We start from the raw sequence: 25,232 nt of genomic DNA on the forward strand, positions 1-25,232 counted from the left end.
GGAAGAAAATTGAGATGAGAAATAGTAGAAGTGAATACAAAAAGAACATATAGAGTGCATAAAAGAGAGTAATTATATTAGTGAAAGAGAGAGCTGAGACAGAAAAATATTTTAACTTTTCAACTATATTCATTATACAAAAGAGAGTAATTATATTAGTGAAAAAGAGAGTTAAGACAAAGAAAATATTCTAAGTTTTTTTAAACTATATTCACTATTCAAAGAGAGTAATTATCAGCTAAGGAAGGTGCTTTTGTGGTGGACTTTAATCTCTTCAATTTATCTGGAGTTGCTTGAGTTGTACATTGTGATAGGTTGTTGCATTCTGAAGGGGACAAATTAAGAGTTGATACTGTTGGATCAGTGTAGATTATGCCACAATGAACTTGAATCTCCTTAAAGAAAGCGAGATATATGTGACTCGGTCTGAAGATACTTTTTATTCATTTTTGTTGTTTTACTTCAACTGTAAGTATTGTAATTTATGATATATTACACCAACAAATTGTAAATTAGTGCATGACTTAAATCATGAAAAGCATGCAACTAATGAGCTAGACATTATAGTTTTTAAATAGAAAAAATTACTTCATACCATAACTTATGTTACTATAACTACTTAAAATTTCAATTCTCCTAAATAATTATATAAATTTCTGATTTACTTAAAAGTTTGAATACATCGCTTATGAATATGATGTATCCATATAAAATTTAGTGATGTATTCAGAAGAACGTTATGTCTCCGTGTAAAACTGTAAATTAACTTTTGTATCCAAAATAATGTGATGTATTCATGTAAAATTAAATGATGTATTCAAAGAATATGATGTATTCGTGTGGACTAAATCAAAATTTTTTAGTAATATTAAAAAAAGTTGGGATAAGAAGTAATTAACTCCAAATGAATTAAAATTTACGTAACATTACTTTTAAATATCTCATGATTAACTAAAAATAAAGGCTTCTCCACCACCAAAGACAAGTTAAACATTCTGCCAACCTAATCAATTGAACTTGAACAATCTTGATTCATGAAATTGAACTTGAACAATCTTGATCCATGAAATACTTACACTTTTCTTTGCTAGGATTACGGGGTAGTCTTAGGGGTCTTTAAATTATAATGAGGGAGCCCTTATAATAATCTATAAACTAAATCTTACAGTAACTTCTAACTTGACATGTTCTTTTACTTTCTGAAGCATCAAGGATAACAAATATACATCGTACACAGAGATTATTAGTTCAAATATTTAATCTCTGATATAACATGTAAGCTTAAACTTTAATGCACATCAAGATCTTAAAAACAACAATTTTATAGAGACGTTATAGAAAACATATTTGATGTGAAAGACATCATCACAGAGAGAAGCAAAAGCGTTAATGGAAAATTTTTTTTTTACCTCCTTGCCTTACGTTATTACAGTTATTGGGGATGGAATAAAATATAGAAAGTGATAAACTTAATTGTTGGAGGGAGGACCAATTTATATAGGTCAAAATTTAATTTTATACGTTCATCAAGTAACCGACACACAAACGAGATCTATTCTTTAACTTTAGATTTTACATTACTTGTGTAATAAGTAAACTTGGGTTACAAGTAAGAAGAATTTTTTCACAAATGTAATATAAGTTTGATTAATAATTAATAAATGCTTCCGAATTCAGTTCTCTCGTGCTTACATTTGGTCACCTCTGAAACAATCAATCTTTAGCCATGTTCTCAACTTAGTTTAGTTGCTGTTTTTTAGGTGTTAATGGTTCAGTCATGGAATCATGTGCAAGTAGTTGCTTAATTATAGGATTTGGTTGTTGCAATTTTTTCTATTTAAGCACAATTTCAGTTTAATGAAAATCATATCTTTCCAGCAACAAATACTCCTCTCTCTTTATTTCTTTGTTTTCACTTCAAAGAGTTGAAGTTAACCTTACAACTCCAACAAATTGGCATCAAGAGCTCTCTTCTTGAGGGACCTGTATTTCAGGGAAACATATCTTTCTCTTCTTGTTTTTTCTTTTATGGATTCAGAGACTCCTTTCACTGCACTAGCACCACCAGTCTTCAAAGGTGAAGGCTATCATGTCTGGGCAGCAAGAACGGAGGCACACATGGAGGCAAACGATCTGTGGGAAGCTGTTGAGGAGGACTATGAAGTTCCTCCCTTGCCTGAAAATCCAACCATGGCACAAATTAGGAATCACAAGGAAAAGAAAACAAGAAAATCAAAGGCTAGAGCAACGTTATTCGTTACAGTCTCATCTAAAATCTTTGTCAGTATTATGACTCTGAAATTAGCTTTTGAGGTCTGGAATTTCTTAAAGAAAGAATATGAAGGAGATGAACGGATCAAAGGTATGCGTACTCTTAACCTGATCCGAGAATTTGAACTTCAGAAGATGCAGGATTCAAAGACAATTAAAGAGTATTCTGATAGATTACTCAACATTGCCAACAATGTAAGATTACTTGGATCTGAATTTCCTGATTCTAGATTGGTTCAAAAATTCTCGTAACAGTCCCCGAAAAGTTTGAAACAACTATTTCCTTGCTGGAAAATTCTAAGGATCTATCATAGATTAGTTTGGCAGAACTATTGAATGCTTCGCAGGTACAAGAACAAAGAAGACTAATAAGGTCTGAAAGATCTGTTGATGGGGCACTACCTACAAAAGTTCAATCAAACCAAGGAGACAAAGAAAGGAAGAAGCAGAACAAGAAGGAAAAATCAAGTTCTCATTCTCCTTGGATCAACAGAGGAACGAAACGTGATTTTTCTCCTTGCAAGCATTGTGGGAAGAAGGGTCATACACCGTTCAAATGCTGGAGAAGGCCATACCAACAGTGTGAGAAATGTCAACAGATGGGACATCATCAAAAGATTTGCAAAAACACTTAGCAAACTAATGTTGCATAGGTAGAAAATTTGGAAGATGAAGAGCAACTCTTTGTAGCGACATGTTTGGCAACTAGATGCTTGAGTGACAAGTGGCTTACTGACAGTAGTTGCACAAACCACATGACATTTGATCGTGATATCTTCAAGGATTTAGATACTTCAATAATTCCCAAAGTACAAGTTGGTAGTGGAGACTACATTCCTGTCGAAGGCAAAGGTACTGTGGAAATGAAATGCTCCTCAGGTACAAAACTAATCAAAAATGTGTTTTTTGTACCTAATATTAGTCATAGTTTATTAAGTGTTGGGCAGATGCTTGAGAATGGTTTCAAACTTCTCTTTGAAACCAATTACTGTCAAATCAAGGATGAAGATGGCAGAAACTTATTCAAGGTAATGATGAAGGGAAGGAGCTTTACATTGGATCTTTTAGATCATGAACAAAATGTTTATTCTGCAACTAAAATCAATGCACAAGTTTGGCACAAAATACTTAGACATTTCAACCATGTTGCGGTAATAAACTCACAAAAGAAAGATCTGGTTCAAGGGCTACCTAATCTTGAAGTCGAAATTTCATATTGCAAAACTTGCCAATTTGGCAAGCAAGCAAGGCTTCCTTTCAAAAAAGCAACCTGGAGAGCCACTGAAAAGTTAAAATTAATCCACACAGATCTGGTTGGTCCTCACCGAACTCCGTCACTCAAAGGGAGTAAGTATTACATAGTTTTCATTGATGACTATACGAGAATGTGTTGGATTTATTTTCTCAGGTTCAAGTCAGAGGTTGCCACTATTTTTTGGAAATTCACAAAGTGGATTAAAACTCAAAGTGGTTGTAAGATTCAATCATTAAGGGCCGACAACGGCAAGGAGTACACATCTGATCAATTCAATACATTTTGTGAAGAAGCTGGAATTGAACACCAACTCACTGCTCCATATACTCCACAGCAAAATGGAGTTAGTGAGAGAAAGAATCATACCATAATAGAGATGGCTCGATGCTTGTTGCATGAGAAGTGTTTGCCAAATGAGTATTGGGTAAAAGCTGCTCATACATCAGTCTTTCTACTCAACAGGCTTCCAATAAAAGCATTAGAAGGAAAGACAACATTTGAAATATGGTATGGTTATACACCTTCTTTAAATAATCTCAAAGTGTATGTTTGTGCTTTACTTATGTGCTACAGAGTAAAAGAGATAAGCTTGATAAAAAGGCGGAAGTTGGCATATTTGTGGGTTATAGCACTGTTTCTAAGGCTTACAGAGTTTTCCAACCTCATACATGGAAAATTCTTGTAAGTAGAGATGTTCATTTCATGGAGGATGAAAAATGGAACTGGGAAGAAGTAGAACCGGTGCTATTTCCAGATCAAAGTAAAATACCATAGCTGAAAGAAGATGAATCAGTGGATGATATTCCGGTGAGAAGCACAAGATCATTCTCTGATAACTATCAGAGATGGAACATGGTTGTTCTCGAGCCAACAGATTTTTGCAAAGCAGAAAAATATCCAAAATGGAGAGCTGCAATGAAGGAAGAACTCACCATGATTGAGAAGAACTAGACTTGGAAACTTGTGAAAAAACCTCAAGACAGGAAATTCATAGGAGTGAAGTGGATTTTCAAAATCAAGCTGAACGTAAATGGCTCTATCAACAAGCACAAAGCAAGACTTGTTGTAAAGGGGTATGCTCAAATTTTTGGTATTGATTTTTCTGATACATTTTCTCCTGTTTCTAGATTAGAAACCATCAAATTATTTTTGGCTATAGCTGCACAAAATGGTTGGAAAGTGTTTCAGCTAGATGTTAAATCAGCATTCTTGAATGGCTATCTTGAGAAGGAAATTTACGTCGAGCAACCTGAAGGGTTTGCAATCAAAGGGCATGAAGATGAAGTGTATCAGCTCAAAAAAGTTTTATATGGACTAAAGCAGGCGCCCAGAGCTTGGCACAGCAAGATTGATGAATATTTGGTGCAGTTGGGTTTTAGAAAAAGCCTCAGCCAAGCTACTCTCTACATTAAAGGTGATGAAACAAATCTTATTGTTATTTCACTATATGTAGATGACCTGCTGGTTACAGGAATAAATCATGAGCTTGTTCAGAAATTTAAAGAATATATGCGGCATACTTTCGAGATGACGGACTTGGGAGAAATAGTTTATTTTCTAGGAATGAAAATCAAGCAAAAGCAAAATGAAGTTTTCATCTGTCAAAAGAAGTATGCAAGAGACATCTTGAAAAAATTTAGGATGGAAAATTTCGAAGAAACAACTACTCCGATGTGTCAAAAGGAGAAGTTGAGCAAAAATGATGAAGCTAAAAAAGTGGATGAGACTCTTTACAGAAGTATGGTTGGATGACTCATGTATCTTACAGCAACTAGACCTGACATTTTATATGTTGTAAGTCTTCTATCTAGATTCACTAATTGTGCAACTAACACTCATTTTAGAGCAGCGAAAAGGGTGATAAGATATGTTAAGGGAACATTAAATTTTGGAATCAAGTTTAATGCAAATCAGAAGCACGTGTTGCAGGGGTATTCTTATAGTGATTGGGGTGGTTCTTCTGAAGACATGAAGATCACTTCTGGTTATTATTGTAGTCTTGGTTCAGGTGTATTTTCTTGGTGCTCTAAAAATCAAGAAATTTTTGCACAATCGACGATTGAAGCTGAGTTTATTGCAGCAACAGCTACTACAAATCAAGCCTTATGGCTTAGAAAAGTGCTACTTGATCTGAATTTAAAGCAAGAGAAGTGTACAGAGGTGTTTGTAGATAATCAAGCAGCTATTGCTATCTCAAATAATCCTATTTTTATGTGAAAACCAAGCATTTCAATATCAAATTATTCTTTCTCAGAGACGTGCAGAAACAAGGATCGATTGGGTTAAAGTACTGCAGGACGGATCTTTAACTGGAAGATATGTTTACCAAAGACTTGCCAAAGAGAAGATTTGAACTGAAGCAAGGAGGAGTGTTGATTATTTCCTCACTTTCTGCAGTAAAAGTAAGAGTAGTTGTTGGACATTATCCAGCTTTTTAGCCATGTTCTCAACCTAGTTTGGTTGCTATGTTGTATGTGTTAATGGTTCAATTTTTCTAGGATGTAGTGATCATGGAATCATGTGCAAGTAGTTACTTAATTATAGAATTTGGTTGTTGCAATTTTTTCTATTTAAGCACAATTTCATTTTAATGAAAATCATATCTTTCCAGCAACAAATACTCCTCTCTCTTTCTTTCTTTGTTTTCACTTCAAAGAGTTGAAGTTAACCTTACAACTCCAACAGTTTCTATTCTAACTTTCAAAATACAATTTACATTCTTTCTTTCTCTCTTTTTCTTTTTTTTTTTTCATTTATGTTTTTTCCTTTGTTCTATCTCTAGCCTCTACTTCTCTTTCTTCTTCTTTTTTTTTAAATTTTTTCTTTTTTTCTTTTTTATTTCCTTTTTTTATTTTTTTTCTCTTTCTCATTTTTTCCTTTTTTATTGTATTTTATATTTTATATTTTTTTGTATTTCTGAAAAATATAGTTACGTCTAGTACAAGTCATGGATGATGATGGATATATCATAACCACTCATTGTATTTGTATTCACGTCATTTTTTCCTCTTTTTTCATTTAGTTTTACTTTTTTATTTTTTTCTTCTTTTTTTTGCTTTTTTTTTCTCCTTTCTATCTGTAGATTGTATTTTTTCTTTTCTTTTTTTGGTTTTATTTTTTAATTTTTTTATTTTGTTTGTATTTTTTAAAAATATGGTTATGTCGAGCACAAGTTATGGGTAATAACGAAAATACTTGTACTTATATTCGCACCATTATTTATATTTTTGTATTCATTGATACAATTACATTTGTATTTTATAGTTCGCATTTGTATTTGTATTTATATTTGATAGTTCGCATTTGCATTTGTATTTTGTAACTTTACTTGTATTTGTATTTTATAGTTCACACCATTATTTATATTTTTATATTTGTTGATACAATTGTACTTGTATTTTACAGTTTGTGCTTGTATTTATATTTATATTTTATTGTTCGGATTTGTATTTGTATTTTATAGTACGCGTTTGTATTTATATTTTATAGCTCTCACCATTATTTATATTTTATACAATTTACACTTGTATTTTAAAGAACTATTATATATATATATATATATATATATATATATATATATATATATATATATATATATATATATATATTATAGTTGAATGCATATTGTATTTGTATTTTGGGGTTTCATTATATTTGTATTTGAATTTGTATTCTACTTTCGTCGATGCATTTATATTTTTTAAAAAACTATTTTATATATGTATTTGTAAATTGATCACATATTATATCTGCATTTGTTCACTTGTTTCATTTGTTTGTATTTGAATTTGTAGTTGACAACATCATTTGTATTTTTAAATAATTGAAAAAGAATTATAATTTTTCTTTCTAGGAATACAAGTATTTATATTCATTGATACGAATTGTACTTTATTATTACAAATTGAAAAATACAAATATAAATGATAAATTACAAAAATAAAATGTTAAACTATACAAATGCAACGTTTACATTTGTATCGAATGATACATGTTTATACAACTTGAACTATACGCATAAAAATGATACTTATTTATATACAAATGCAAATTAGAAACTTGACATACAAATACTAAGGATACATTTGTATTGAATGACACATTGCATATTAAATATTTTGGACTCAAGTAAATAAAATTATTTCATATATTTAGTTGCATACAAATACAAATGATAAATTATATTTACGGCTAAAATATCCAAATATAAATAATAAATTTATTTGAAATATATATTATAATACGAATAAATCTAAAATATATAAAATATAAAATACGATAATAATAATAATAATAATAATAATAATAATAATAATAATGAGAGAAAATAAAAAAATAAAAAAAATAAAAAAATAAAAATGGAGAAAAAATGACCCCAAAAAAAAGAAAGAACGAAACAGAAAAAAAAAGGTTGCAAAGAAAAAAATAAATAAAAACAAAAAATAAATGCAAAAAATGAAAAAAAAAAAAAAAGAAAAATAAGGACAAGAAAGAGAAATAGAGAAAGAAAGAAAATTAAAAGAGAAAATAAAGAAGAGAGGTTATAGATTGTATTTAATTGTCAAGAGAGGCTACAGATTGTAATTAATTGAAACTTAGGTTAAAAAGAGTAATTAAGAGCTTATGTTTGCTAATACATGTAATTGTCCCTTTATTATTCTAGACTTAATTATGCAATGAAAATTTAAGTAAATTAAGAGGAGAATATATACTACGTACGTTTGCACAATTAATTTCTAATTTTTTTAATTAAAAGTAGATAGTAATTTTATTATAAAAGAAAAAATTCGTAAGACCTATTTATGTTAACTGAAGAACAACTATTATTTTTTCTAGCTAAAATAGCATAGGCACACTAGAGAAGAATTTTAAAGATATCATTATTTGTAGTATGATCCAACTTTGTTTTGTTGGAAAGGTAAAATCTAATTTAGAAAAATTTGAAAAAAAAAATGATGCTCATATAAGGAGATATATAAATATACAATAAAATATTTTCCTCATATAGATATTTCAAATTCTTAAAATTCAGAACTTATAACTTAAATTTCTGCTTCTTGTTGTATTTATTTGGAAATATTTGGTTGCTAATCTTTGTTAGTATTTCTTAAAAGTAAAGAAGAAAAGGTGGATCAAGTTGGACGGATTGGGATACAATGAAGGAAAAAATATATAAACTAGCATACTTAAGTATTAAATTACAAAACATAACAACACTTTTATCAAATTACATTTATAGTATCTGTAGCATTATTTTATTGCGGTCCCTACTTTTTACCGCATAGGAGAAGTAAACTTTCAGTTTTTCCTCTTGTCAAGCCATTATTTTTCTCTCTCCTTATTTTGAAAGATTTTTTTTATTTTTTTTGCCATTAGCAATCTCTTTCCTCTTCAATTTTATTTTCTTTGCACGATTTAGCACCATCCATAAAGATTATCTTCATCTATTTCAGGTAACTCTTAATTTAGCTATTGCATGTTAGCAGTTTCTTTTTCCTACTCTAATACATTTCAAAATCAAATTTTAAAATTTTTTTATTTTAATGGTTGAACAAACACCAAAATCACAAACAAATAGTGGTATACGAAATTTGAATTTGGTGGTTGATTGTGGACCATCTTTTAATCTTAGGTTAACTCAAGAAGATGTAGTTAAAGTTGTTTCAAATTCTTTACAGTCGAAGAAATCTGACAGTTCGGAGGAGATTAGGTCGAAGTATCGCAACGATCCGATGATGATGACAGAAATTTTGAAAAAAAAATGTTGAAGAAAACACCTTCTCCAAAGGAACAAAAAATTAAAAAATACGAGAAGAAAATGAAAGCTAAAGAAATTGAATTTTTGAGTAAGGTTGATGAGGATGTTCAGAACTCTTTTGTTGATGATTCTGAAGAAGATAGTGAGAAAAAGGTATTTTTTGTTGTAAATGTATTTTTTGAGTAAATGTATTTTACTTTAAGTAAAGATGTCACTAAAGTTGTAAGTTATATGTATTTTTTTGAAGTAGTTAATATGTATTTTATGTTATGATGATATTAGGAGGGTAAAATTCAGTAGAAAGCATATTTGTGAAGATGATAGGATAATTGTGAAAATATACTATTAATAACTAGGGTAATACTCATGAACAATTTTTTTGCTATATGTATTTTAGTATAATTGATATGTATTTTTCAGTATTTGTTGTATTTTTGGACTGATAAAAATACATATGCATGTTATATGTTGTATTTTTGGACTGATAAAAATACATATGCATGTTATATATAGTGAGGAAGAGGTTTTCTATTGTATTGTTGTAAATGTATTTTTTATTATTCGAATGTTAAGTGTTGTTTTTCTCCAAGTAAAGATTTTATCAAAGTTGGAAGTTATCTATATTTTTTCAGGTAATTATTATGTATTTTATTTTCTGATAATATTAGGAGGGCAGAAGTCAGTAGAAAGCTTATTTGTGAAGATGACAGTATAATTGTGTGAAAATATATTGTTATATTAAGTATTAATTAAGAGTCTTTTAGCGATATGTATTTTTAGTATAATTCATATGTTTTTTTCAGTATTGGATGCATTTTTGGTCTTATCAAAATACATATGCATGTTATATATATTTTTTTTGCTGATTTAATTTTTTTTTTACAGTTTAATAAATTGTACTTTTACTTTGTATAGGTGATGTGTGATGTAATATTGATTGTCAGAAAACTTTCAAGATTTGCACCACACATGTGCTCGTATAGCGATAATGATATTGATGGAAGCATACGCTCCATATTAAACAAGCAACAATATAAGAACTTTTGTGACAATACCATTTTTGGATATTTCATGAAGAAAAAGCACTGTGTAGTTCAAGCACAATTGTGCAGATGTGTTATGACGCTTGAGATTAAGGGTAGTTGTTCTTCTGAAATAGTTATTCGGGCTAATGGCACCTTTCTTAACTTTAGTCCTAGAAAATTTGTCATTGTTACAGGATTGAATTGTGTGTCTAATAGGTACGACTTTATTTTTTATGAGGGTGTACCAAACAGGATTGTTGAGAAGTATTTCAATGGTGCAAAAGTTATACAAAAAAGGCAATTGTTTCTAGCATTCACGAAAAAAGTTTGGAGGGGAGAACAATGACGAGAATGCTAGTTTGCTATTTTGTATTTTCTGCATTCTTTTGTCTTATCTAATATTGATACTGTGGTTATACCCCGACTACATTTTGATTTGGTAGACAGTGAAACATATAAGGATTTTTCATAGGGTACTTTATCATTTGACGATCTTGCGAGAAGTTTGAACAACAGGTTGAAAGCTGGGGGTCAACTTTATTTGGTTCAGGAAATGTGACTGGCCATTCAATTGTGGCTTTATGAGTGTTGTTCAAATGTTTCAAAAAAGATTGCATTGAAAGTTGATAATCGGACTCCTCGATTATTAAATTGAAAGACAAATGCACCCAGACGACGTTTTGAGTATTTGATGGATCCTATGTTCAATGACGGTGCCAAGGTTTGTTGTTAATAAATACATATGTATTACTATATGTTTTTTATAGAATATATATAAATTTTCATCAATAATTTTTTAACAGATTCTTCAAATTATATCTATATTCCTAGGTTCTATATTCCTAGGTTGTATTTAAGAACATAGAGCCAACTCAAATGGAATTGACACAGTTTCAAATATCACAAAAGGATGTAATTGAAGATGAACATTCAGTTAATTCTGATGATGACTTCCAGGATCTACCACCAAAACAAATCAATGAACGTTCGAAAAAGAAATAAAAGGTTGATTCATCAATCCCAGCTGTGTAGAAACCATCAAGAAAAAAGTCAGTCAATATTGTTGATGATCATACGCAAAAGAGGACACCAGCTCCTCGCGCTGCAAAAGCTACTGGTATGAAGACACCTGTTTTTAAGCCAATTCAACCACAACAGGTAATTTTTTCAAAAATGGTGAAATTAAAGCAAACAACAAGGGCTATTTTTCCTCCGATATAGTCGAAGCCAGAGAGTCCTGTATTTCTAAGAATGTTTTTTATGCATTTCATGATAAGGTAAGTTATTTGTTAAATAATAGTTTTACATTAACAAATTTGTTTCTAATTATTTTCTATGAAAATAGGTTCGTCAAGAGTTTAAAGGAATTCGTAGATTAGTGAAAAAGAAGTTCAAACTGATGCTCAAAGCAATTGAACAAAGCAAGGTAAACTTTTTATTATTACATATGCAGAGTTTTTAAAAAATACATATGCAGACTATTCAAAAATACATACCTTGCGTATTCAAAAATACATCAGCTGTGTTTTCAAAAAATACATATCCAGTGTTTCAAAAAATACATATGTTGTTTATTCAAAAATACATATGCTGTATTTTTAAAAAATACATATCCAGTGTTTCAAAAAATACATATGTTGTGTATTCAAAAATCTATATTTTGTGTATTCAAAAATACATATCCAGTATATTAAAAAATACAAATGCAGTGTATTAAAAAATACATATGTATTTCTGAGTATATACATATTCAGTGAATTCAAGTGATAATAGTTTTTTGAACTTACATTTGTAGCAACAATATGAAGATGAAGATTCTGAACCACAACATATGAATTATGCTAGTGCTGAAACATCACCACAATGATTCAGTCCGAATGTTGATCGAAATTTGAGTGAAAATCAGAATGTTACAAAGGTATTATTAATAACTAGCATATGTTTTTTAATTTGAGTGCACATATGTAATTTTGTTTTGTTTAGCAGTTATATCTTATTTTATATATAGACTTATATAAACATACACAATTAAATTTTTGTTTGATATTGTTTTAATTTTTTTTTTATTTGTTTGCAAGGGGTGCACTAATTTGCATTCAGATAAATCAAACGTTGAAATTGATTCTCAACTTTTAATCCCTGATGAGATTCTCTGAAGTATAAATTTGGATTATATACATTCTGAGAAGATTGTTCATCATGATGGTCCAGTATGTATAATGATTTAAATTTTGAGTTTATGTGATGTACCAATCCTAACAATTCAGAATTAACTATCTATATTTTAATTTTTTTTGCAGATCATTGATGATAAAATGGATGAAACAAATTTGACTGATTTACAGTTTACAATCCCAGATGAGTTGTTACCAAGTTTAAATGCCTACCGGAGAGAAAGCATCACCACACCTCCATCGGCAACCCGAGAAGAACCTACTGATGAACATTTGAATGAAAAAAAGTCTGAGTCTGTTGTTGAAGATCATTGTCAAGTATGTATAATGAACATATTTTTGTGTTTATGTAGGTTATTTTGGACAGAATAAACTAAATTTTTTTTCATATTTTGAAGACAAACAAAGATAACGTTGGATTGAGTTCAAAATCAGAGCTACATGAAGAGGTTGATCTTATTATGGAGGAGCAAATTATGACACTTCCTAAAATACAAGAACTAAGCACTGATGAACAAAGGAATGAACCAGTTTGTCCTGATTCACAAAGCATAATCTCCGATGAGCTGCTTCCTAGTCTGAATGCCTACAGTAGTAAGAGCATCATTGTTCATCCCTCTGCTAATCGTAAACTTTAAACTCTCATTCAAAAGTTAAGGATTAGACAGCCATTCAAATTCAAGGAGTCATCATACACGATTAAGTTTGGTTCAGCAGCTGATAAGTACACTAAGTTATATATATAGTTTTCAATGTAATATGTTATGCAAATACATTTTTATTAATTATATTTTTGTATTCTATAACTATATAGGGAGCTCAGCAGGGCACATACGTATATTTTCCCAGAAACTTCCGTTTGTTTATCACCCGATTGATGGGATAGTGGATACGAAGATTGTCAAGAAGTTCATGGATTGGATTTCTGTGGACCTTCTAAAAGTTCATGCAAAAAGGAATTTCTTTTGAACTGTTTCAACTTTTGTTTTTAGAATTTTATTATGTTTTCATGATTTAACATGTACTGATAAAAATAAGCAGGAAGGAAAATATTGATCATTACAAAAAGGATAAATCAACCATTCCAATGATGTATTTCGAAGTTGAGACAGTTGAAGATAAAAATTGATTCTACATAATGGGGTTCCCTAACCATTCATGGACAGACTCGGTTAGTATATTATTTTGATAATTTTTTCTTTGCAGTTTTAAAACTACTTAAAATACATATTATATTACACTTAAATACATATGCAGGTACTCATATGTATTTTTAATGTGTTTTTAACTATTATACCAATGATGTGTTAAAAAAAACATATATAACTTATTGACATCATATGAATTTTTATCAAATCACATACTCTTCAATATTTAATTTTCTTGTATTTTCTGTACATAAATGTAGTTTACAAAGGTAGTTATACATACGTAATTTCTAGTTATTGAACTATTAAATTCATATGTATTTTATATTATATACACATGCCAATTTAGTATACAAATTGATGGAAAGTTCTACGATTTCTGGTGATAATTACTGCAGCAAATTGATGTTTGCTTCTACTACTTGAGGAAGAAGTCAAAGTATGATCCCAACAGGTCTTACAAATTCAGTACAGTAGATTGCAACTTTATGAATATAATTAGGTCTGTTCATGATATTTATTCTGTGGATGATGCAAACATTAAGACGGGAGGACAGAAGGCCCATCTTAATGAATACATCAATGGATTCCGTATGCATGATGTTATGCCATGGCATACAGTGGAAGACATTTATATTCCAATCAATATAAAAGAAAAACATCATTGGGTGCTTGCAGTGTTGTCCTTCTCAGAGAGGTGCATATTATTATATGATTCATATGAATCATATGATCATCATTCGATTGTTCTTACTGAGATCGAGAAATTAGCTGAGATTATCCTTTTGTGTCTCCAAGCTTGTAATTTTTTTTACGATAAAAAAGGAATTAATCTTCAAAATCATCCAAGATACAAAGACAAAGACTCCTCAGATATGTTTGATATTTTATTTGAAAAGAATTTGCCTCAAAGACCGAGTGGAAGCTTGTAAGTATTTTAATATACATATACCAAAATTGTATATTTGTACACAACATATTTTAGTTATTAATCATTTTTTTTTCTTTTTGTAGGGATTATGGTCTTTATATGGTTACATATACAGAGTGTCTTTCTTATGGTCACAATATTCTTTCGAATGAGTTTGACCCCAATGCACTCCATACAAGATATGTTGCACTTTTGTGGGCTTATGAGACCCGAAAACAAGAAGCAAATGTTCATAGTGACGTCGAAGCACCTTTGAGGCTTGCAAGGCAAAGTAGAATAACTAGTGTCACTGAAGTTTTTGATGTTTGATGTTTGATGGTTGATGGATTGATTACTTTGTATAGTTCAGAAACTGATTTATGGATATAGGTTTTGATTATACAACTATTTTTTATGTATTGCAGTAGTTCTAATTGTAGGTTACAATAGTACTTATTTTGAACTAAATAAAATTAATTCAGTTTTCAAGTGGGTCTAATTTTGAATTGAATTAAATACTAATTTGAGTATTTTATGTAGTTCTACCGTTTTTCTATGAGATTTATTTAAAAAATTCATAAGCAGTGTTCATATTATGCTTACAAATACATATGCATTATACAACAAATGTATTTTGTCTAAAAATACATATGTATTGTTAAGATTAATCATTTCAAAAATACATTTTCAGCATAACTAATATGTATTTTAATATGTGTTCATTTATCATCAATACAAATGACTATTTGAATTAAAGATAAATATTAGTATTTCATGCAGTTTTTCTTTTTACTTCGACATTTACTTTCAAAATACATATGCAGTGTTCATATCTTGCCTAAAAATACATATGCTGTGTTCATCAATTGTATTTAGACTAAAAAATACATAGGCAGTGTTAATATTAATCTCTTCAAAATACATCTGGAGCTTCCTAGTATGTATTTTAATGTTTTCATTTATTATCAATATAAATGAGTATTTGAATTAAAGATAAATTTGACTATTTCATGTAGTTTTACTTTTTATTGGTAGATTTAGTTACAAAATACATATTCAGTGTTGTTATTTTTGTTAAAAATACATATGCACGATATATCATATGTATTTAGCAAAAAATACATATGCAGTGTTAAGATTAAGCATTTCATTTATATATATGCAGAATATGTCATATGTATTTCAATCTTTGATCATTTAATACCTAAATACATTTTTGGTTAATCAAATTTACTAACTTTTGCCTAAACAACATATACAATGTTAAAAATACATATGAAAAATAGATTCAAAATACACATGCAATGTTTACTTTTTTCAACATATACATATTCAGATATAAGTGTGTTCAGTTATCAAATGATGTTTTAATGTATGAACCCAAAAAAAATAGTTCATTAATAAAAACAATGAAAAAAAAGTTTTAAGAAATAATACGGAAGAACAAATGTATCATTTGCGATATTTCCTACAAGAATGCCTACTGTGACCCCTAGCCCTCTAACCACCGCATGAATTGATGTTCTTTTTTTTTTCAAATATATCCTGGCTCGATTTTTCACACTCCTTCTTTGCAGGTCTTCCTGGAGGTCTTTTGAATTTCGGAGACAGTACTATTTCACTAAGTACGCTCTCTGGAATTATTCAGTCATCTTGGTGTGGCAACGGATAGATTGGAACATCATATGTCTTCAATACAGTTTTTGGTTTAAACAAATCACAACAGTATGGCCCCTTCTGAAAATTCTTGTTGTCTAACACCGCACAAGTATGTACACATGGTATCTCATCGAGTTGAAATGCATTACATGAGCATTTTTTTCTTTGAGGCAAACGATGAAGTGTTTTTGTTTGTCGTGTACTGTATACACATATTCTGTGGCTGGTACAACCTGATATCAAAAGAAAAAGTTAAATGCACTGCTAAAAAAAGATGCAATCAATACTCTATAATATGTTGTAATCCTACCAGCATTTTGCAATAAAAATACATATTCAAAGTACATTATTTTTACTGAGCATTTAAATACATATGCAGTGGTAAAAATTTGCAATACACAAAAATACATGTGCAGAATACATAAGATGTTTTTAAGTTCATATTGTTTATGTTGCATATCTTTTCATTAATGGATAACTGAATGAAACGTATTTTCTTACTACTGTTTTCATAATTATAAATTTCACAAATCTAAAAGGTCATACCGTCATATAAGTACACAAAGTATCATTCTCTTTGAGTATGTCATTAAACTTTTCAATGAGTGTTGTGAAGGTATATGAAGCCTCCTACTTCCATTTTGAGAATAGCAAACGAACTTCCTCAAGAAAATCATAAATTGACAGTTCTCTAGCTGATACAAGTACTCCATTTATTGACTCCACAATATTTAATGTCTTAGTCCATCCTCGATGAACTGTTGCATAGGACCTAGTTCATTTTTTGTAACCAGCCAATTCCAAATATTTTTTCACCCTAATACCAACTGTCTCAACTTTTTCCATTAACATGTGGAATTCTGACTTTGAATATGATTTGTCCATTGTATAAAAGAGCTCCGATAATGTATCGTGTGACTTTCTGTAAAGTTTTTCACATTTCTCCATAGATGTCACATATATGCATAATGTGAAACATCTTTGTATACATCACCAACAGCCTTTTTTATGCTTGAATTCCAATCAGATACAACACACATGTTTTGTCTTTCCCCGTATGCTTCCTTTAGATTCTCAAAGAATCAAGTCCAAGATGCATCATTTTCAGAAACAAGCACACCATATGCCAAAGAAAATATATGACCTGTATATATAAAAAAAATTGCACAGTGAGATATAAATACATATAAAAACTGCATATGTATTTATTAATAATACAGCTCAATAAAACTGTATATTTAAATAAAGAAATGATATCAATTACATATAATAAAATGTAGCCGCACATCACTATCAAATATAATCAATTTGACATGTTTCATTCATGAAACTTGGAAATACATATGTAAATTTATATAGATGGGTATCTATCAATTAGAGATATGTATTTTCAAGTGAAATGCAAAAATACATATAAAAATACAACCAGTTATACAATGTAATTATACAAAAATACTAGCCTATTCCACTCATCGTACATGATGTTACAAATGTCCCAGTATAAATTTCTCTCCAATAACTAGCATCAACAACTACGACTGATCTACAATGATCGAATCCTTTAATGAATGCATGCAGAGCGATAAATACATACAAGAACTCATTCTCATCCATCTTCTTCATTCTTATATGTGACTCGGGATAGGTAGTATTCAATACATATAAGTAAGATGGTAATTTCACGTAAGTTGTTGATGACTTACCCCTCAACTCTTTTAACGCTCTTTTCTTGGCCCTCCAACATAAAATGCATGTCAAATTCATACCAAAATCTTCCTTCATGTCATTTTTTATTTCAGTCACACTGTATTTTTATTTATGATTTTTGAATTTCTGTTTAACCATACCACCTATCAACATAGTAGTACCATGCACCTTTGGATAGATCTTGTCCTTCACCGGGCAAGTATGTTGAGGTATGAATTCTTTTATTCTTAACATTCCAGAATTTTTCATGCCTGATGCGCGCATTAAAAATTCGCAGTTCCTTGATTTACAAAATAATGTGTAACTGCAACTAACATAATTTCATACATTCAAAATACATATCCAATGTCATTTAAAACAAGATCAAAGAAATATAGAATGTACGTACGTTTTCTTACTTGACCTTTTACTTCGTGTTTGAAATTTCTCCCGTATTGTATAATCCTTCATCACTGACTTCAAAAAAAATTTTGTCAAGTAAACCTGGTCTTTCTCAACATGCTTATGATGTGGGTCTGAGATAATAACCTCAACAGTATCCATCTCAAATACATCTAATGTTGGTGTATCTTCTGAAACCACCAAAGCTCCTTCATTAGATGTATTTATCACCTTTTGCAAGTTGTTACAGTCAGCTCTTATATCAGCAACACACACAGATGAACTTGCAAAGCTGCTCCCTACAACTTTCTTCAATATGCTTACATATAAAGGAAGACTATTCATGTCTTGAACCTCTTTTTTTTTGCAATATAAACACCTTCAAACCCATATCATTATGTATTTATATTTGACCTATATTACCACTGATCTTATAATCCACTACAATACGTTTGCTGGTTAAATCCACACTTAAGTGAGATGCCAAAATATTATGTAGCTCAATGAATGATGTTGTTGTGCTCAACAATATAGCATCAGTGACGTAATCTTCGTAGTTTTTTTCATGCGTCCACCTACCAGAGTGCTTCACAAGAATTGGTATGCTTCCCATTGCTAAGTGAATAAACCAACAATAAACAAATATACCTATTTTTTAGATGTTAATTGTTACAACACTCACTTTTTCAGTTTTAATCGCAAACAAAGTTACACAGCCAATATCTAATATCAAAAAATACATGTACACAATATTTGTTTAAAGTAAAATACAACTAAAGCAAATTTTTTCAGCCATAAAAAGTTTCTGAAACTTATGTTAAACATTACATATAATCAAAATCAAAACCACCAGAATCGCACACAACCAAAACATTTGTTCTATCACTTTATAAGATCCAACAACAAAAATAAAAAATACATTTACAAAACTTTTGTTACATAAAACTTTTGTTACAGTATCTATTAAATGATAAATACAACAAGATACAACACCTCCAGATTTGAATACATTTGAACATGTATAAAAGATTTTTTCATATATGCTATTATACTCTCAAATTACGACAATCAAAAATACAAAAAATTACAATTTCATCAGACTGAAAACATGAATTCGATCATTACTTGTTCTTCGAGTTCAAAAAATAAAAGAATAAACTTTAAAATCTAGATTTGTTTACAATATATTCATAATCAATTAAATAGCAACGTGAAAAATTTGTACAAAGCACCACAATGTGGTCAATTTTAAAAACAGATCAAAATAACAAAAATGATCTGTAAAAAAAATATATTACAAAAATAAATTAATACCTGAAAGAACAATTAAGTAGAATTTTGCAACAGATACTTCAATTCCGAAGTTTTATCGTGAACAAGGTAACGTTGATTGTTGAACTTAACAAAACTGATTGTTCTAACTGATACTGAACACCAACAAATACAATTGAATTTTGATTGTTGAATTGGAGTGAAATTGAAGACTCAAATTAATTTGAATTGTTTTTTTTTGGATCACGTTTTCTGAATTGAAGGAAACTGTTTTTTGAATTTGAATAGGTTGTTAGCATAGAACGGAAAAGGAGTGATTGAGGAGCTTTTAGTGGGAAGAAAATCTTTAACATTTAAATTTATGGAATTGTTACTATATTTAAATCAGTTTATCAAGGGCAGTAAAAACAGTTGTATTTTGTATTTTTATAGCAACAGTTTGCAAAAATATAAAATTTAACTTGGTATATTATGTAATTATGAAAGTGTTGCTATGAAACTCATAATTAAGGGGATAAGTATGCTATTTCTGAATCTTACCGCCCAAATTATTTTGGACAAGATTAGATAATGTTTCATCTATTGATTCAATCCATTTTGACCCATCTAAATTCAGCCAAAACAACCCATTTATCACCCCCTATCCATAACCATGAACCCAGTTTTTTTTTTCTCAGGCCAGTAATGAATACTTTGGTGATATAATACTTCGGTTACCAAAAAAAAGAATGTCTTTCTTATAAGTGTGAGACTTAAATTTTTGTCCTTTCTCCTGTACAGATCAACACCGCCTACTAAAAAACTTTTGTACACCACTTCTAAATTGTATAGTCTCTATGATGGTTGGTATAATAGTTAGCTAATATGAAGAATACATAATACTACAGGATAATTGGTACTCCCATCGAAAGTTTTTTAAGATGATAAAGTATACACGTCTTAGCACGACAAAGTCATTTCTTATACATTAAACATTAAATGCTTCTTTCCTTTTTCCAACATCCAATCTTTTTTCTAATACAAACACTAGCCAATAACAAAAATCAATATATATAGCACCCAAAAAATTTCTCCTTTATTTAGTTAAGTAACTCATAGAAATTTATACATATATATTCTGAAAATTAAGGGTTCTTCAAGTAGCAGCTCCTCAATTGTTCTCCTCACCACAGGCAGCAATAGTTATATAGTTCTAATTAGTGTTGAACTTGGAGCGGTCAATAACATAGCGATGAGAGGCTTTATCATCATCAAAACTAGACATACTTCTCATCCTATTTTTCACTTGATCAATATAATTAGAAAACCGGTCATTATCATCTTTAGGACCTTCATTTATCTCATGATGAACTATATTGGACATGTTCTTTACATGAGAGGACTTGTTCACAGATTCACCCTTAAACTTGGGTATGGCACTGTCTCCTGAAATGTGATTGTATTCTACTAGTACCTGTCGAGACATAATTAACTAATTAAAAATGTACACAGAGAAAAAAGCGTAACTTTTGTAGATCATATCATATGATCACACAATTCAACATGTTATTAACTCAGGTAAGAGATCTTGAGTTTAACAAGTCTCACACCACCTGGTCCATTAGTGAAAAAACACATTTTCATGCGTTTAACAAATGAAAAAGAATTAGACTCACACAGGAAGAAGCTAGCGCAACAAATAACAAGTAGAGTATAATTTCAAATATAGTAATACCATGTTCTCTTGTGATGGAATTTGCTGGCGATTTAACTCAAGAGGAATAGTGAATCTATTTTGAGTAAGAGCAACTGGTTTGGACATAGTAGCTTTAGCTGAATTAGTAGCAAATTTTGGATTATCACGTGGAGAAACGCGGTGGAATGATCGAAAACCTGGAGTTATATTCACTATTTTGAAAATCTTTTCACAAACTCCTGAGGATTGAGTAGTGTGTTTGATGGTGATTTGGTTCTTTCCCATTTCAAGTCTTCAAAGTTTCACAATACTTTGGGAAATAGCCAATTTGTGATGGGGAAAAAGAGGGTTGGATAGAGCAAATAAATAAGAGAGGATTAAGGAATTTAATTAAGTTTGTTGGAACTTAATCATGTGTTACTCGTTGGTTTGAATTGTTTAATTCCATTGAGGCTAAAATTTCAAGGAGATATTCCTCATGGGACCATATTAGTAGACAAATTATCTCCAAGAATCCACACAAAGTTTTGATAGTCATTATGGGAACCATATTCACGTTAATAATCAACTTTAATTTCCCCGAGTTTTCTTATTTAACAAAAAGATGATTATATCAACAATAAAAACTTATCCACACCCAATAGTTATATAGTTATATAGAACTATATTACTTTAAAAAAAAAAAAATTTAAGTTAGAATGCACATTATTTAACTATGATTTAAGAATAAAAAGGTAGGTGAGTTAAGACACGAGTATGTAAACATCAAATACGGAGAGATTTTTATGTTAGTACTGTTAAGAAAATGTAATTTGGTAGAGCTTGGAAGCTAATCAATAAGTCCGATATGTTAAGTACAAATACAATTGCTAACACTTACTAAGTTTTGTGTGAAGACGACCTAATTTTTTTTGTCAAAATTCCCAGTTAAATGTGTATAATTTTTAAAAAACGTACAGCACACACTTGAAGTTGAAGGTGAAGGTGCTGCTATAAATTATTTAATTTTTTGGGAGCAAATATGGACCTACGTCACAGTGCAGTCGTAGCTAAAATAAATCACCAGACCGAAAGAAGCAGCATCAGATACCATACGGCCTCAAAGTCTAAAAGTGATACTGAGCTTTCGGTAAAATATCAATGGGTTTTTGCTTGTAACAAGAATGTCATTATTGTGTTTGAAGAGTTGTTGAGACCGGGAGCTAAAATTTTGAGTTTATGAGTTTTAGATTTAAAAGAAAAAAAAAGAAAGTTATTAGATTGTCAATAAATTATTTATACATATTAAATGAATTTTTAACACAAATATGGCATATGCAGCAAAATTAATGAATTTTGCCGTACTCGTAATTAGAATGCTAGCTCCGGCCCTGACGATGATAATACGAATTCTGCCTGCATCCACCTTGGTATATATAAACGAAGACGCTAAAGGAATAGAAAGAATAAAAAGCAATATATCCCACCATTATAATACTTGTAAGGAAAGAAATACTCGGAAAACAACGTGAAAAAAGAATAATGCTTATCTGTCGTCTAATTAGGTCGATGAGGGAAATTTACTGGTGGATAAATATCATAGATAGGTTGTTGCCAAATGCATATAATATATGAAAGGAGTACTTACTAAAAGGGTTTTCAATCGTATTATATTAAATATACACTGTCATATTTATATATACAGATCATCTAAGTGTCCTAAACGAAAGCATGTACAGAGAATCCTACACTAAGTCATCTACTGAGAATAACAATCCTATGTAACTTATCCAACTATCCTTCTTCATTCCCCCTCAAGTTGAGCAGCGGTCTGGACCACCATTAACTTGGACTGCAACTCAAGAAACCGTGACTTGGACAATGGCTTTGTCAATAGATCTGCAACTTGATCATGAGAACTGACATAACGAACTAAAAGAGTCTTAGCACGAATCTTGTCTCGAACAAAATGAAAATCAATCTCCATATGTTTCGTGAGAGAATGGAAAATAGGTTAAGTATGTAGCACTTAAATTGTCACACCAGAGAATAGGTGTAGAAGAGGTAAAGCAGCCAATTTCTCGGAGCAAAAACTCCACCCAAGTATATAGCAAAACCAGTGGTGGATTTCCTATCATCCACATCTCCCCCCAATCAGAATTGGCATAGCCATGAAGTAATGTAGTAGATCGACATGAAAAGAACAGACTATGAGCTAATGACCCTTTGATATAATGCAATATATGTTTCACTACCACCCAATGAGTATCCATAGGACAATGCATGAATTGAGAAACTTTACTCACTGTATACGCCAAATCTGGACGTGTGAAGGTCAAGTACTGCAGCCCACCAACTATACTACGATACAACGTCGGATCATTGAATGGAACACCTCCAGATAATGAAAGCTTGGAAGATGGGCAAATAGGAGTGTTAACAGGACTGCAAGACTCCATCTGGACACGTCGAAGGAGTTCCTCAACATATTTTCTTTGAGATAAAAACAAACCCTCACTGGTTCTAGTTGCTGATATACCCAAAAAATAGAAAAGAGACCCCAAATCACATACAGCAAATTGGGAGTGGAGGTGTGCAACCAAAACTTAATATGGGCAGGATTATTTCCAAGCACCAAAATATCATCCACATATATCATAAAAAAAATCTTGTCACTCAAAGTAGACATATAAAACAAAGAACTATCCGTCTTAGAACCCCGAGAATCCTAGTGAAGTGAGAGCATCAGTAAGTCGTTTGTTCCACATCCGAGGAGCTTGTTTGAGACCATACATAGATTTTTCGAGAAGACACACACGGTCTATGCTAGAGGGATATACAAAACCAGGAGTTTGAGATATATAAACAACCTCATCCAAGTTACCATGAAGAAAAGCATTGGAGATGTCCAACTGTGTGATATGCCAACCATTAGTTACAACCAAGGATAACAACAACCGAATCATGTATGGATTAACTATGGGACTAAATGTATCCATAAAATCAATCCTAGGTCGTTGGTGATACCCTTTGATGACTAGTCGGGCCTTGTAACGGTCTAAAGAACCATCAGCCTTCATTTTTATCTTAAACACCCATCGATAACCAATGATATTTTGAGTTGGGGATGAAGGAACAAGCTGTCAGGTTCCATTGCGTATTAATGCATTGTATTCATTAGCCATGGCACGCCGCCAATGCTCATGCTTAATAGCTTGAGAGTAGTAAGAAGGCTCCGTAAAGGATGGAGTAACAGCAGACATAGAAAATGATTGCTTGGGCTTTAACGAACCAGTTTGAGCTTGAGTGACAATATGCCGAGCAGGTGATAAGAGTGGAAACTGAGGTGTTGGTGACTCATGTGGTGCGGCTAAATTTAAATGTGAAACATCAACAGGCAGAGGCTGTGAAGGTGTCAGGGATACAGGCAGCTTAGCTATAGGTGAGGTAAGGGACTGATCTGGTAAAGGGACTGGTCTGGAAGGTTTAGAAAGAGAATTATTTGAAGATGAAGGTATTGTAGGAGAAAGAGGAACTTGTAGCATGAGAGGATCTATGGTATTATTGGTTGATTTCACGGGCACCAACGCATCCTGTGAAGAAAATGGAAACACAGATTCATTAAAAACTATATGACGTAATACGAAAAATTTTGAAGAAAGAGGATCATAACATTTATATACTTTATGAATTTTATTGTTCCCAAGAACACACATTGTTTAGATCGAGGTGATAATTTGTTCTTGGTGTAGGGACGAATCCAAGGGAAACACATACAACCAAAAATACACAATAAAGAATAGTTTGGATCCTTTTGAAAAAATGCATAAAAAGGTGATCGATTTTTCAACCGTGGTGAGGGTAATCTGTTAATAATATACATGGCAGTTTCAAATGCATTTGTCTAAAAATGAGAAGGACCATTAGTATGATGTAATAATGCTCTACCAGTCTCGACAATATGCCTATGTTTATGTTCTACACAACCATTTTGTTTAGGAGTGTAAGGACAGAAAAC

At 30.8% G+C, this 25,232-nt stretch overlaps 1 protein-coding gene across 1 annotated transcript; it reads right to left on the bottom strand.

Moving 5' to 3' along the window:
* Positions 1–20,613: 20,613 nt before the first annotated feature.
* On the bottom strand, positions 20,614–21,586 carry LOC107866376. Its single transcript, XM_016712461.2, has 2 exons — positions 21,275–21,586; positions 20,614–21,013 (listed from the first exon to the last, which is right to left on the bottom strand). The coding sequence occupies exons 1-2, from the start codon at positions 21,518–21,520 to the stop codon at positions 20,753–20,755; spliced, it is 507 nt and encodes a 168-aa protein (XP_016567947.2). The 5' UTR covers positions 21,521–21,586; the 3' UTR covers positions 20,614–20,752.
* Positions 21,587–25,232: the final 3,646 nt, after the last annotated feature.

The sequence above is a fragment of the Capsicum annuum genome, chromosome 3 (genome assembly GCF_002878395.1).
Source record: "Capsicum annuum cultivar UCD-10X-F1 chromosome 3, UCD10Xv1.1, whole genome shotgun sequence".
Taxonomy (NCBI): Eukaryota; Viridiplantae; Streptophyta; class Magnoliopsida; order Solanales; family Solanaceae; genus Capsicum; species Capsicum annuum.